The 16,396-nt window shown below is 41.3% G+C and overlaps 1 protein-coding gene across 2 annotated transcripts; it reads right to left on the bottom strand.

Annotated features, from left to right (window-relative positions):
• On the bottom strand, window positions 7,763-13,843 carry LOC8073534. 2 transcript variants are annotated; one of them, XM_021464253.1, is made up of 11 exons: window positions 13,715-13,843; window positions 12,806-13,116; window positions 12,443-12,520; window positions 11,815-12,350; window positions 10,181-10,756; window positions 9,934-10,088; window positions 9,432-9,637; window positions 9,218-9,351; window positions 8,837-9,138; window positions 8,623-8,726; window positions 7,763-8,276 (listed from the first exon to the last, which is right to left on the bottom strand). In XM_021464253.1, the coding sequence occupies exons 2-11, from the start codon at window positions 13,089-13,091 to the stop codon at window positions 8,206-8,208; spliced, it is 2,448 nt and encodes an 815-aa protein (XP_021319928.1). In that variant the 5' UTR covers window positions 13,092-13,116; window positions 13,715-13,843; the 3' UTR covers window positions 7,763-8,205. The 2 variants fall into 2 exon arrangements, with proteins under 2 accessions (XP_021319928.1, XP_002444307.2); XM_002444262.2 differs by lacking the exons at window positions 7,763-8,276; window positions 8,623-8,726 and having other exon boundaries at window positions 8,911-9,053.

The following is a 16,396-nucleotide window of genomic DNA, read 5'->3' as shown; positions in this document are numbered from 1 at the left end:
ATGGACTAAAGTCAAGGGAGGCCTTTTTATCACCAATATATGTAGGAAAGAGTGAATGGATGTGGCCAAGTTGGACGTGAAGAATGGATACCTTGACCCACATCTCATATGTGAGGCAGCCCATGTCGGCCCTGAATCTTGGAAAGATGATCATCCCACTTTCACAGGTGTCAAGGGCAAGCAGGCTAGGGACAAAGTTAGGAAGGTTGTACTCCAAATAGCAAAGGGGAATGCTGCACTATATATTGGGAATGTGTTCCTAGCTTATCAGAATTGCCAATATGTACATGCCCCGTACCATTCGTGGTAAGATCATTACTATCTTAACTGTTTCCATGCCATTTGGTTTATGTTTGCTCACTAAGACACTAAAATATTGTTTTACACTGTTTCTATCATAATGCAGTGATCACTTCATCTTAGCATCCATCAATTTGAAATTGGGTAATGTTGTTATCTTTGATTCTTTGAGAGCTGAAGACCGAAAGTATTTGTGCATATATGATTGTTTTTTAGTGTTACTAGTTGTTTCTTCCTTTAAATAGTGCATATAGATATTATGTTAGAAAAGGCGGAGACTATGCACCAGACAAGAAGGAGAGGATGACTATTTCTTTTCATTAATCGTTATGATCATTTTCTAACCAAAATCAAACTATTATACTAATTTGGCATGTGGATGACTCTGTCATCGATTTGCAGTGTTCGAGGCAGCCTAGCGGCACTTTTTTTGTGGGTACTATGTGTGCTAATGGATGCGAATGAACTACAATCACCTGAAGAAGTAAGTCCCACTATATCATAAGCATATGTCCATTAATTTAATTAAATCTAGCTAATTTTGCCCCTTCTCATTATTTTGGTGCAGCAGCATAAGGCCCTTAATCCAACGGCAAGAATTGATTAAAAGGATATTCAAGACGTTCATCAAGACAGTTTCTGCAAGTTCTTGTTGAGTAAGGTTCTTGTGCCTTCAAGGCGATTCTTTGATCTAGGATCGAAGTATGCCACAAATCATGTATTGGAAACTCTTCGACGTGAATGTCGGTGACCCTTCTTTTTTTGGGCCGTAAAACTAGTAAACAATCTGTGTATATATAATACTGTAAATATAAGTATGCTCTGGTGTGTCATCATGTGTTTATATTATATGATACGAAGTTGATTTCAAATCTGCAATGAAATTTGGTGAGAAAGCACGATTTAATTATGGCGGAAAAGCACGATATATAATTTGGTGGGAAAGCACGATATAATTATGGCGGGAAGATTTGAATTCAAAAGGTACAAAATCAACCTTTAGAGGCGGTTCTTTTTGTCGTTGTTGTATATCACAGTTTAGAGACGGTTGTGTTGCAAGAGCCGCCTCTGATGAATGCACTTACAGGAACGGTTGCATTGTAGCAACATTGTAATATGTTTACAAAGGCAGTTTACCTAACGCAATCGTCACAGACGATTCTTTTTCACGAGCAGGTTTCTTAAGTCAATCATCTCTAAAGTCCGGTTTTTAGTGCCGGTTGAAAAATCTTTGCTACAATGACTTAAATTTCAGTAACAGTGACACAGTGGCGGTTATAAAAACCGGCTCTGAAAGTCCTACTTGATCGACTCTGAAATCATTTTCTATACTAGTGACACACCGTCAGCCTTTGCCGAGTACCACGGGCAGACACTCGGCACAGATGCTCTTTTTTTTTCTCCAAACTTTTTTGCTGACTTTGCACTTCATTTTGAAGTGTATGTTAAAATTTGGCACAATTCTCGATATATTTCCTATATATCTTTAATTTCGTCCGAAATTTCAAATGTCTTATACACAAAACATGGAAACAAAGTTGCGGAAGAAATATATTTTAATTATATAAATTACAAACGAAGTCCAAAAATCTTAAAATCTGGCGACATGTCTTTACGTCACATGTAGACGTTATGATAATAATTGGGGAATGTTTCGCAAAAGTTGCCACATACCTTCCTTATAAACTTACACCTCTCACATGTGATTAGACATGAGAAGTGAGAGGTGTAGGTTTATAACTATCGTACGTGACAACTTTCGCGAAATATTCTTAAATTTTTATCATAGGCTCCTCATGTGATATCGAGACGTGTTGTCAGCTTTTAAGATTTTTGGACTTCATTTGTAATTTATATAATTAAAATGTATTTCTTCCGCAACTTTGTCATCATGTTTCGTGTATAAGACATTCAAAATTTCAGGCGTGCTTCTGAAAATGACCTCAAACTATAACAGTACTAATCATCGGATTCTATGATTCGATGCACCTATAGTACAATATTCTATTTTTGGGGAAAATAGTTTAAACAAAATAAATTAAATATATATTGAAAATATATCAAGAATTATGCCAAATTTTAACATACACTTTAAAATAAAGTGTAAAGTCAATATAAAAAGTTTAGAGGCAAAAAATTTTTTTGCCGAGTACCTTAGAAAGACACTCGACAAAAAAATATAAAAATACCTTTGCCGAGTGCCTCGACTGATGACTCTTGACAAAGAATATATATTTTTTATATAAAAAACTAAAAATAAAAAGTATAGTTTTTTTAAAAAAATAAAAGTTGTAGTGTTTGTCTTTGCTGAGTGCCCCACTTTCAAGCACTCGGCAAAGAATAATTTTTTTAGGGTTGTATTTGTCGTGGTAAAATATAAAAAAATAGGTCGGTTCTGGTCACTTTGTAGGGTGGCGAGGAGATGACACTCGGCAAAGTGACCATTTGCAAAACCATATTTCCCAGCTTTGCCGAGTGCCTCCAGCGAGGGCACTCGGCAAAGAATTTCCAAAAAAAAAATATTTCTTTGCCGAGTGCCTTCAGGGAAGGCACTCGGCAAAGAATTTCCAAAATAAAAAAAATATTTCTTTGCCGAGTGCCTCCAAGGAGAGCACTCGGCAAAGAATTTTTAAAAAAAATTATTTCTTTGCCGAGTGCCTCCAGGAGGGCACTCGACAAAGAATTTCTAAAAAAAATTGCCGAGTGTCCTCTCAGGATACACTCGGCAAAGAATTTCTGAAAAAAATTATTTTCTTTGTTGCCCTCCCGAAAGATACTCGGCAAAGCAACCGTTAGTTAGAAATTCGTCGTCACGGTAACTTTTTTGCCGAGGGCTCCCGGAGACACTCGGGCCCGATAAAAGACACTAGGCAAAGAACCCTTTACCAACAAAAAATTTGCCGAGAGCCCTTTGCCGAGTGTGGCATTCGGCAAAGTTACGCTAGGCGCCGGGCGGAATCTAGGCGGAGACCCTTGCCTAGCGCCTAGGCGGGATTAATCGCGCCTAGGCGTTCCTAGACGTTTTTCTAGGCGTTTTGGCAATATAGCCAATATATATGTATATATCCTATATATTATGTATATATCTATTTATAGCACAAAATCTGAATATAGGTGACAATCAATATGAAAAGAGGGTGAGTAGACATACCTGATCCCTTGGTAGGTAATTCTTACATGTTCCTAGCACCTATAACACATTTGGAGCTAGTAAATACTAAATAGTGAATAGACAACATGGTGTTCATAAAAAGAAAAATAGACAACAAGTTGGTCACTTATCTTGGGATTTCCGCAACCTCCTATCCATGAGCACACTGCACACCATATCAACTCCTAGTAATTACAAATTGAAAGCACAAGCATAGGCACATTTGCACAAAGCACTAGGACATTTGATTAATAAAGGACAGCACAATCAGTCAATCACATAGCTGCCCACAGCCCCACACACAAACACATAGATGCAGTTCTTAGTTCTCACAAGCAAATTAAAGGACAACACAAGCAAAAGTCACAAAAGAACACATTCACTCATAGACAGCCACACAAATGCAGTTCAGTAGGGTTCAGCATAGTCATCCTCATCTTCCTCGAAGACTTCTTCTTCAGACTCAAACTCTTCTCCTTCATAGAGGTCCCTCACTCTTGCACTTCTACGCCTCTCTACCTGTTCTTCTGCTCCTACTGCCTCTCCAATCACAGACCAAGGTATTCCTGTACCTTCCATCTCTTCCTCATCTTCCTCATCTCTAAAGTCAACTAATGCATAATCATCTCCACCCTCTTGGAGAAAACCTTGAGCTTCAGTAGTTTGACTAGACAAGAGAACATCAGGGAGTTTCTTTGACTTGATCCTTTCTCTCCTACTAAGTAGTTTGGGGTTGAATTCAATATAGACCAATTTGTTAGGGCGAGTTGTAGTAAGCCTATTTCTTTTCTTAGTGTGCACCTATGAACAAAAAACAACAGAATTTTCAGATCTGCAATTTAATAATAATGCTGCTGAAATGCTCATAATAGATAGGAACTAACCGCTTCAAATACACTCCAATTCCTTTCACAGCCCGAAGAACTTGATGTCAAAGACAGGATCCTTGTAGCCATCTTCTGTAAAGCAGGAACCTCTGTTCCATACAGCCGCCACCATGACGCTGAGAAAAAAGAAGAAACACAAACATAACTGTTAGTTTTACATAAAACAGCCATGAGCCATGTTAGTTTTACAGAAAACAATCATGTATACCTCTACCTGGATTGTAGTCAAAACTCTCAAAAGTCCTTGCAAGCTTCTTATTAAATGGTCCTTCTCTATTCTGAAACATTTTCAGTTCAATGTTGGCAGCCTAATGTTGCTTGTCCTCATCATGATAATAAAATTTCTCAACAGCAGCTATAAATCCTTCTGTTATTTTGGGCTCATCAAAGATTGCTGGGTTACTATAGCTGTAGTGTGGATTCAGCAAATAAGCTGTCAAATGCAATGGGGAATCAAGTCTTCCAGCCATCTTCTTTTCAGTAACAGCTATGACTTCCTTGTATCGAGACTCAACATTGCCAAAGGCTTCTTTGATCTCTCTCTTTGCCTTTAGTAGTGAGCCATAAACAAAACCCATGGATGGCTTCACATCCCCATCAACCAAACGGAGCACTTTGACCAATGGCTCAAAAACAGCCAATGTGAGCTTCACATCCTTCTAAAAGGTTGGACTCAATATGGTTGCTGTTGCCTCTTTTCCTTTCTTTGATTTGACATCCTTCAATGAGTCCCACCTACTGTGCACCACCATCTTTCTTAACTGGTCCTTCTTTTCTTGTAAACTGGACAAAGTGAGAAAGTATGAAGCAAACCTTGTTACTCCAGGCCTCACTACCTCTTTCCCCTCTGTGAAGTGTCTCAGGCACTCCAATGTTCTTGTGTGGCCATAGACAAATATGGTAAATGACTTTGCTTGGTCAATCACTTTCCTGAACCGAGCCATATTGCCAATTCCTTGCAGCATCAAGTTGATTGTGTGAGCTGCACAAGAGGTCCAAAAAATGTGTGGCCTCTTCTCTTCCAATAGTTTCTTTGCTCCCATGTTGTTAGAGGCATTGTCAGTCACCACTTGCACCACATTTTCTGGACCAATGTCTTCAATTGCTTTGTCCACTAGTTCAAAGATTACTTCACTTGTGTGTGACACACCTAACATCTCATTTGAGCTGAGGAAGGTGGTTCCATCAGCACAGTTAGTGCACACATTCATAATGCTTCTTCTCTTCCTATCTGACCAAGCATCGGTCATAATGGAGCACCCATTTTTCATCTTCTCGGCTTCACGTTCCTGCAGCAAACTCTTCATTCTTTCATATTCTTCTTCCAACAATCTGTCACTCAGTAAATCATGACTTGGAGGTACAAGTCCTGGACCAAACTGCCCAATTGCTTCACACATTTGCTTGAACTCATCATTGTCACATGCATTGAAAGAAATGCCTGCCAATGTTAAGAAATAAAGCCTAATTAGTGTTTTGTACAGAAATAACAGCATCTACTAAATTTTAAAATGCAAAAACAGAATAGTATACTAGCAGTTACCATGTGTATAGGCCCATCTTGAAATATACTTATGCACCTCATTTGTTCTTTGTTTCCAAAGTTCCTTGTTCAGCTACTGTTGCTTCAAAGATTCAGCCTTGGTAGCTTTAGGATCAATAGCCCGAGTCCATTTGTCAAGGGGACCTAACTTGTGAGGCTCTGAAGCAGAACTCCCAATACAAGTGACTTCCTCTGACCCTCCAACTCTAGATACATCAACTTCCTGTCTAAGTTCTAACTCACGAATAGTTTTCTCCTCCCTCTTCCTTTTTGCCTCTTCTAGTGCTTTCTTGCATTTCTCTTTAGCCTCTAGAGCCTCCGGTGTTCTAACCATGCATTTCTTCACATTCTTGCCCTCGTGACCCACATGCTCCTTCAACCTATGAATCCCTCCACTCATCTCCTTATTACAAAACTTGCACCTCACCTTGTCCTTGTTGTCAGGATAAACAAGAACACCATACTCCCATCCAATATCATCTGAATTCCTTTTGAGCATATTCTCCTCACTGTTTCCTCCCTCAACTTGTGCAGCCTCTGTTGGCGACATCCTGCATAGCATTCGGGCATCCCGCATCCATGCATTCAGAGGCATAAGTGCATAAGCATAACGTTCATTCATTCACAATTTCACATTCACTAATCAAACAGGCATAGCATCCATGCAGAACAGAACAGGAGACGGGACCGTGGACTTGGAGCAGGGGAGAGGAGCTGGGGAGGGGGAGGGGAGTGGAGCAGGGGAGAGGAGCTGGGAGGGGAGTGGCCGGAGGGGGAGGGGAGAGGAGCAGGGGAGGACCTTGCGCTTGCGGACGAGCAGCTTCCAGGCCGGCGGGGAGGAGCTCGCCCGGCGGGGAGGAGGGCGTCCGGCGGGGAGGAGGGCGTCCGGCGGGTAGGAGCTCGACCTGCAAGGGGAAAGAGAACCAAATGGCAGCCACGCGGGAATCCTCGGCCTTATTCACGCCGCGCGGCCGCCTGGGCGCGCAATCACGCGGGAAAGCTCGCGCCCTCGACCGCGGCCGCCAAAATTTCCGCGGCCCGCGCGCGCGTCCGCCTACGCGCCGCCTAGCGCGCTTCAGCGCCGACTCGACGCCGCCTAACGTCGCCTACGCGCCGCCTAGCTCCGCCCAGCGCCGAGACGCGCGACTACCCCCCTGGGCGCGGCGACGGCCTTCGCCCAGCGCCTACTCGTGACTAGGCGCCCGCCCAGCAGCGCCCAGCGTAACTTGGGCATTCGGCAATAGCTTTGCCCAGTGCGGCACCCGAGGGCCCTTTGCCGAGTGCAGCACTCGTCAATGGCTTTGCCGAGTGCAATAGTGCCTTTGCCGAGTGCCGTAGGCACTCGGCAAATTTATGTAGTGAGCAACATTTATTTTGGGACGGATAGAGTAGAGTACAGCTGTCTTACTTTAAAAGAAGTATGTGCTGACTTGTGTCTCGTAGACTGTCAACGGGGAACTGATGAATGCAGGGTTACAATAGGGAAGCACGCTCAGTGAGTTCCCAATCTTGCATCCTTTCTCTTTGCTGCCAGCGGCCAGGAACCATGTATGCCATAGGTTATTATTAGTGTGACAATTATTATGCAAGGTCAGATTAAAACTGGGTTCATACACTTGCATCATTGCATGTAGTAAGGTGCTTGAGGTATAACTAGATGAGAAGTGTTCATACTATCCATTAAGCACCAGATAATAAGAATGGATTTATTTTCGCCATACACAGGCACGGTGCATTCTTTTGCGTATTCAAGAAAAAAAAAAGACGAGCACGGTGCATTGGCAACCATTTAGCGACGACCAAGACAGAGATAAGTTCTGCCTAACCTAAAGTTTTGGGCACAACCCGCCATAGTTCCATACTTCCATACATATTTGCATGTAGTAATGATGCAAAATCAGATTAACAACTCTAACATAAGCTGGCAAATGTTAAAAAGAAATCACATATGGTACAAATGCCCGGCAACAAGAGTGGGATGCCACGTTTCCACGTAGCACAAAAACGAACATCACAACAACCAAAATGACATAAAAAACTATGCAACACAAATTACAAATTGCAAAAGCCTTTGTGGAGATCAACACCCGCAGTTCAGCGGGCTGTCTATGAAATGAATGGATCTGTGCCGCTGTTATAGTACATAATACTGTGCCCATTTCTCCATGTAGGCAGCAACCATTCTTCAGTTATATTGAGTGGCCTGTGTCCATCCAATACAAATGAGCAACGAATGCTTTGGCCTGGTGGTCTCACACTCGTCAAACAGGTTTGTTTCAGACCCCCAGTATACAAAACAGTGCACTACTTGATGCTCAAATATCCTATGACCTTCCTGATAACATGACAGAGGTGGCATGTATCTCCAAAGAGTGCTCCGGTATGTACGCAAGGCCTGCAGGGCAACAGTCACTTCACAAGACTTCTTTTTATAAAGGTCCTCAAGGCTTATACAAAGATAAAATGTATATCGCATGAAGCAGCTAAAATAACGAATGTATTTTTGGTAGCCTAAATCCACTGCACTAATTAATTTTTTTAAGTCACTACAAACCAGGACAACTAATCCTTCAAGAACTGATAGATAGCAAGCAAATAAACAGACAGACACTCCCTTCTTAAAGTCGACAATCTGTACCTAGCTGCTAAGGACTAAGGTAACATTGTATTGGCAACATTCTGCGTTTAGCTGCCAAATCCTTCTTTTGCATTTTTTAGAAAAAAAAATAATGAAATAATACCTTTCTCACTTGCAGTTATTTGAAGTGTATCAACTGTAATGATTCCATCTGTTAACGGAAGCAGCTCAAGTTTGGCAATGGTGCTTGAACGTGCAGGAACACACCTGTTAGCCACATTCACCATAGCTAAATGTTATTCGACAGTATTTTGGGATATAATTAGCTCAGTCTCGAGTTGACTCTTAAGTAAATCAAAACAGGAAAGGGTCAATACCCTAGGGGCACTGCACTCTGCAACCACAGATGAGTACAGTCTGAAGCATTACTCATTCTATTTCCTCCATTGTCACCTTCTTGTGGAGATCCAGCTAGGACAGAATTCAATCTTTGAAAGCCGATTCCATGTTTTCCCAATCCAGATCTTTTTTCTGACTGATTAACACCATCGAAAGAACCATTTGGGGTGGCTGGATCTGAGTTTAAGGATACAACTGAAGAAGAACCAGATGCTTCAGGAGTAATGACAGTTAACGTAAGGTTTTCTGATGTCATATTAGTAGCTTCGAGTGTTAATACCTGGAAGGAAATGATATAACATTGTCAAGGTGATAAATGGAGAATTTCTGTAACATAATTGAAGAGATACTGCAATAACCTGAACGGGCAGTTGAGGAACTCGAGCACCCAGACTTGGATTTCGTAGAGACAGTTCAGATGATACAGATATCATAAGATCGCTAGCTGCAGAGGGTCGCCAGCTTGTTGCTTGCTTGAAAAAAAGTTTCGATTCTACAAAGATAAAAGGGCTGAATCAGAACTTTCACTGCATTCCTGTTTCACAGAATCTATTTGTTTTGTCAATAATTTACCTGTGTAATTGCTGTGATAAGATACCACTACAGCATACTGGTCACCTAGAGCAACATATGGCTGACCAACCCTTGGTGTATGATTATTTAAAGTAGATTCAGTCATTGTTGGGAGTGACAAAGCCAGAGGTGCGTCACTGTTGGTCTTCCATTCCCTTGAGGACATAAATGCTGGCTTGAGAATAAAAGAGTGCTCCTCGCCCCTCCTAGAAAAATAACAGATAATGTAGAAATTTAAAACAATTGTCACATCCTTTATTACGCACACAACAAAAAAGTGAATCTTGGATATAGAAACAAAAAATTTGTGGTAAAATATGTGAATTAAGATCTCCAAAACATGTTGCAATATTTTGTTTACTTATTTTGTATCTGAAGTTGCTATAATTTGGCATTTTCAAAGGGGAATAAATTTCTTATGGCTGAAGTTATGTCTTGATTCAAGTTTACATAAAGCTGCAATAGATCATGAGCAGAATCAATGAGAAAAGTAGTAATATACCTGAGTGCTAGGTTTGGTAAGTTGTGACCATCCCCAACCTCAATACTAGCAATTGGTAATGACAAAGGAGCACCTCCTTTGGATGCCTCCTCAAACACGATAGTAATTGCGTCAATGAACACAACTATATCTTTCGCATGAGTAGGAGAAATGTTCTGCAACAGGAATTCATGGTATAAGCATTATTTTTGGAACATTAGTTTTACGAAATGAAACATGAATGGATGCTTTGATATATCCGACAAACCTTTACTGTGACACAGAGAATATTTTCCAGAGTACATTTTGCAGCAAAAGAATGAACCTCGATTGGTTGAATGATTTCAACTTTTCTCCGCCATCTTTTACCCAGTAGATACACACCTTCTAGACCACAACGTACAGAATATCGTTCAGGTTCCAAAGGAACTCCTCTAAATGAAAGCTGCCCATCATTAATAATAGCAGGGGTTTTTGCAGGTTTTTCATGTATAAATTCTTGACTTTCAGATATTTGTGGTGGTCTTATATCATTCGGTGTCACAGAAGAGGGTGAAGGCATGGAGTAGCTTCTAAAGTTAAATATTTGAGACCCAGGCGCAGAATAAGAGTTGTGTGATACACTTGTACTGAGAGTAGGGGGTGCTAAAGAACGAGGCGGTAATGTACGATCTAAAGGGAGCACCCAACTAATCAGCTCCCGACATGGATCATCATTACTGTCAGAAAGTCCATCCACAAGATTATCAAGCATATAATTAATTGGTGTACTTTTCTCAAACTGAAGAACTTCAAGCACAGGATCTTCCAGTTTGTTAACCCCAACATTCACCTGCAAAACAATCTGCATCCTTCCACCAGAGAAAATGATTGCTGAATCAGCATGCTTTTAAAACCACAGAGGATTGCAACAAACTACATCATTGAATAATTAATTAAATAGTAACACCACAAACTTCTAATACACAATTACTTTTTTCCAAAAATAAAGTCATGCTTTTCTCTGTGACCAATATATTAATGTATTCTGTATTTACATAGAAGGATTCACATGGATTTTATGAAAAATAAATAATTAATTGAGTAGATTTCAGAAAATTACATTAAGGTTGCAAAAAAAATCAAAAAACTACAAGAATCAATTTCACAAATGTACACTTCCATTGACATTCTATATTGATAAACTAACCTTTTTAACAATAAACATTGCAAAACCAAACTTCAATTATGATACTGCATTGCATAACTACACATTACTTGTTTCATGTTGCAGATCACACATTTAAAGTTTCAAGCCCAAATGAAAATGCAGTTTCACGACATGGAATGACAATAGATGTGAGTTCTGTAATATGTAATGAAAAAATAAGTACACAGCTGCTAAATAAATTCTAATTTATAAGTTCAGTTTTTTTATATGCATGCGAATAGAACTGTATTGCAAAATTGGTTACAAGAAGTGTAATGTAGCTTTCTGAAATTTACTTTAATTAATTATAGAAGGCAATGTGATATTTAAAAGTTTTCAGGACACATCAGTAGCTATTTCCAATCTACAATAGCACTGGGTGGCAAGTTCTTTACATAGATGCCCTTATTAAGTGGAAAGATATATATACTTCACCACAGTTAGTGAAGCCATTTAGAGGAAATGTTGCCTAAAGAAACAAAAAGGACAAGAGTCAAAATCTAAATGAACTTGGTAATTAACAATGCGTTGAATTTGAGTTAGTAGCAAATCTGAGTCGATTTCAAGGTAGGTGCCTGATGCTTGAGCTTAGGTTGAAGCACAAAGCTTGCAGTTGTTTATGCAATGCCCATCAACACCCAGTGGTCATGCACTGCAAGAAGTTGTAGTACATAATGTCACACAGCAATTAAAAGGGACCCTTCAACACATACCACTATGTCTCCATTCTGCAGAGAATAACACTTCACAGTATCTCGAGCAACTCCCCCAGATGTGCTACCATCAAACATCCCTTTATCAGAAATGGTATTGTAAACATTACTCCTTGAGGTCTTACTATTTCCCTGGCTATCTGACCAGTCCTCTGTCGTCGTAGTTGCATTTACTCTTTTCTTGGACCAGAGAGGTTCGTCTGACTCTGCAATTCGGACAAAAAAATTGGATTCTCTGAATCTTTGCAACATATGTTCTATTTGCTGCTTATGATCTTCCATTTGAAGGAGAGATTGAGTCTCCAAAATATCATGTTCTGAAGGACAGCCTTCACCATTGAGTTCAACATCCCGATAGCCACTTTCTCCAGCTTCTCCATTATCATGACCATTTGCACTGACAGGGCTAGATTTATTTGTAGAGTTTTGCAAAGAATTTCCATTCTTAGACATCACTGCAGCAATTCTAAAGGGGGATATAACCTGTCTATCTTGCTTAGAAGCTGACAGGCACGCTAGTATATGAACCTGCTCGCCTGATAACTGAACCAAGTCAATTCCAGAAAATACATAACAAGATGCAATAGAACCAGAGTGTTTAACTAAGTCACAATGAAAACACATTTACCAGGAAAAAGGAAGGAACGGTCCAGAGCCTGCAACTGTACCATTTCTGAAATATCATTCCAACTTTCAGGAAGTGCCTCTGTAAGCAAATTGTAGATGTTACTAACTAGCAGAGATTTACTAGCATCAACTGTTCAGCGGATAATAAATGATTGGCTGACACTTTCAATCTAAAACTAAGTTATGGTCAATAAGTTGGTAGTAAAGAAAAAAAAGGCTGTATAACCTTACTTATGCAATGTAGGTCAAGGATGAGGTCAGGAGTGATCACTTGGTTCATAAAAGATAAGTTCCATGTGATGAATAGAAAACATGAAATGTTTATGATACATAACAAAAATGAGACAAGTCAAAGGCACTTAACTGTATGGAATTGTGATCCACCCTTCGTCCTCCGCTACATCAGTATGTGTCCACGGTGGGACCGGACTTTTTGAATCTAGAGATGAAGGATCTCTGCTGATATTCCCGGAACCTTTATTAGCATCTCCATCTTCACTGCGGGCGGAGGAGGGCAGGTGTGGATCATCTGCGATGAGGCCCTCCAGTGTCATAGTTGGCTTTCGTAAGGAATCGCCATGATCATCTTGCTCTGAAATTCTTGGCAACTCAGGTGCCGCAGGCTGCGAAGTTCGGTACAGGAAATTCATTTCTCAGTACTACTCGAGTTACTTCCTGCAGAGCAAATAAATGCAGAGGCGTAAACAGACAAGATCCACACCTTATTTTGGTAATTTGCAATTCAACATCACATGAAAACAGAGAACATTTTTAACAGAGCATATTCATGACCAGGGTGGAATAGCCATAATCGGATCATGGATTGGACTACATCAGTAGGCCAACACAATGCAGCAGCACCAAAACCACAAATAACTGGATCAGAATAGATAAAGAATAAAAAAATTTAGGTGCATTATGATCAGAAATGTTTTGAACTTTTGGAACCACCATCAGTGTTACGTTTTTTAACGGAATAATCAGTGTTACGTTCTTTAAATTAGCTGAAATTAAACTGAACTTATGTGGCAATTTCAAAGACTATGCTACAGCTAAGGAGCGGACCCAATAAAGTACATGAGCGTACACATTTACATCTGATAATTTTTGCAAAACAATCGAAGTTAGTAGGCACAATGCATGCATATACCCTTGTAATTGAATCAGATCCGAATACAAATGGTAAGGTAGGGTTCGTTCAAAAAAAAATGGTGAGGTAGGGTTTGGGTGCTCGGTTTCGCACAGTAAGAAGGAAGACAAGGGATGGGCGTACCTGGTGACGCTCGTCGCCGGCGAAGGGCCCGAAGATGACCTGGGCACTTGCTTAGGGCGGCCGCGACCCTGAAGACCTGGCCACCTGGCGTAGCGAGAGAGAGAGGGAAAGGCCACGGTTGCTGACCGGGCTCCTTCTAGGGATATATATATACTCCCTCCATATACTAAATAAACGTCGTTCTAGCCACTTCGGCAGTTTGCGGAAAAAACGACGTCGTGGAGCCATAGCTGGTGATTTGGACTTCTTTGCCCCGGCCTCTTCGATTATCGCATGCGCAGTTAATTACTGGCCTCGATTGTCATCTACGCCGCCCACTTGCCTAGTCGTTGCCTGTTGGCTTTGTTAAAAGGACTCGACATCTATGCCGTTGTACCGCTCGCCTCGCAGCTCGAAGCGCTGCTCGCATCACAGCTCCACTCGCCAGTCCTCGCTCTCGATCGATAGTACTCGCCGCTAACTCGCCAGGCTCCCACCTCGCGTGCTCGCCGGCGTGCTCGCCGCGCCGCCACTCGCGCTCGCCGGTCCGTCGCGTGCATGGCTTCATCTCGCTCGAGCCGCTCACGCTCACGCTCGCCGCGCCGCTCGCTGGACAGGGAGATCGCCCCAGATTCACCGTTCGAGTCTGTGCCAGACTCCATCGCATCGCAAGAGGTGCCGGACTCCATCGTGCTGGACTCGGAGATGGTGCCGGACTTCGTCGCGACGGACTCTGAGATGGTGCCGGAAACCTTGCCGCCGGGAGCTTTTCTATGCCCTCGCTGTCATCGCGTTCATGAGAACCGCGAATCATGGGATCGTGCGCACTCGCTGTTTTGGCCATGTTCTCGCTGCGGTCTCGTCCACAGAGAGTATAGAATCGGTGCCTGGCTGTACGACCAAGACGAGTTCGACTGCGAGCTTTTCATTCCCGATCTGAACAATCTCGTGATGCGTGGAAATTCTATCGTGTTACCTGAACACGTGATCAACATGCTCAACGAGCTAGCAGCCGCGAAGGCCGACGCCAAAGCTGCAGCAGCCGTGAAGGAGGACGACGCCAAAGCCGCAGCCATCGCGAAGGAGGACGACGCCAAACCAATAGTAAGATAAAAAGCTTGAGTTCTCATTAACTTTTACAAGGATATCTCTACTAATTAAGCTAACTAGCATTACTCTAATTATTTGGTGCAGCAAGAGTAGCTTCGGCTTCATGAAGTGAAGATGGTTCACAAGGGAGAGAATCTGGCAGTCGGTCTTCTCTTTCTAGTGTATTTTTACTCATGTGAGAAATTTTGAACTTGTTGCATCCTTTCACCTTCATAGCTTCAATGTAAACACTTTGCAGTGTTACAAATATTCGATTAGTTTTGTGTGCCGAGTACTCTATGAATGCCTACAAAACAAATGTGGAACAAATGAATGAATGAGCACTTTTGTAGTTGATGAGACAATGAAACATGTGTGAACGATTTGATCAAATTACCTGTTGCACCGTTGGAACTAGAGCTTCTATTGATTTTGCATTCTTCTTGTATTGAATTGCTTGAATAGCTCGAAAAAAACCCAAGTCAAGAATGTTGAAATCTGGAGAATTTGGTGGTTGACAAATTAGGCGAATATCAAATCCTTCTTGCTTAGCGGCCTCACAAAAATCCGGGTCATCCAATTTCAAATGCGTAGGTGCATTATCTTGTTGAATGAAGATTGGTTTGCCCACATCTTCTCTTGGCCATTTGGCTCGGATGGCAGGTAACACTTTGTTGATCATGAAATCTCTAATCACATCTCTTGTGATCGAAGTTATGGGCTTCATAACCAAGTCTCCACGGACACGTCCGGTTCTCCCATTACCTCTCATAGCCGGTTCATACCGAACAAGTGGAAAACAACCAATCCTACCATCAAATGTACAATTCCCATCCCTAAACCTTGGCCGAGCAACAACACACAAGAACATAAGCCTAGGGATGTAGTTCTTGTTCTTACAAGTCCGATGGGGCTCATCTTCATCGGGTAGTAAATAATATTTTTCAGATTTTTGATAGAGATAGAACCACTTTTCATCAATGAACACAAAGTCATACAAATCTTTGAACCTTGGGTCGGCTAGCAAATCTCTCTTCACCATTTCAACACACCACTTTAATCTAGCCTTCTTGTTAGCTTGCGTGAGATACGGTTTGATGCTACTAGAGTGGAGCCTAAGAAATTCTTTTTTCAAATACCTTTGAATAGCCCATTTGCTCATGTTAAGTTTAGCACACACATCTTCAATGGTCATTCTTTCTTTGTAAGGAATGCTACGCAAAACTTCCAAATCAGCAGTAGACATAGATGACTTACGGCCAACTATTCCCTTCTTACGACTACCAACATCAACCGGAATGTTATTTGCAAGTGCTGTTTTACCTTGCTTCCATAGGCGCTGAACTTGACGAAGATGTACACCAAACTGAGCAGCCACAACTTTTGTATCTGACTTGCCTAGCTTCCCATTCTTGCTTCTTAACAACAAAGTTTGATAAACTTGCTTTCTGACTTCTTCGGACATGTCTTTCCTTCGTTGGTTTGGTTGCACGGGAGCAGGATCTATTTATAGTGAAAAAAACAAACATAAATCTTCTATTACTCAAGGCATGTTCTATATATAGCAAAATACATGGAAAAAATTAAATAACATAGAAGAAATATCATGGATAA

The sequence above is a fragment of the Sorghum bicolor genome, chromosome 7 (assembly GCF_000003195.3).
Source record: "Sorghum bicolor cultivar BTx623 chromosome 7, Sorghum_bicolor_NCBIv3, whole genome shotgun sequence".
Classification (NCBI taxonomy): Eukaryota; Viridiplantae; Streptophyta; class Magnoliopsida; order Poales; family Poaceae; genus Sorghum; species Sorghum bicolor.
This window is presented reverse-complemented; position numbering and strand designations above follow the sequence as displayed.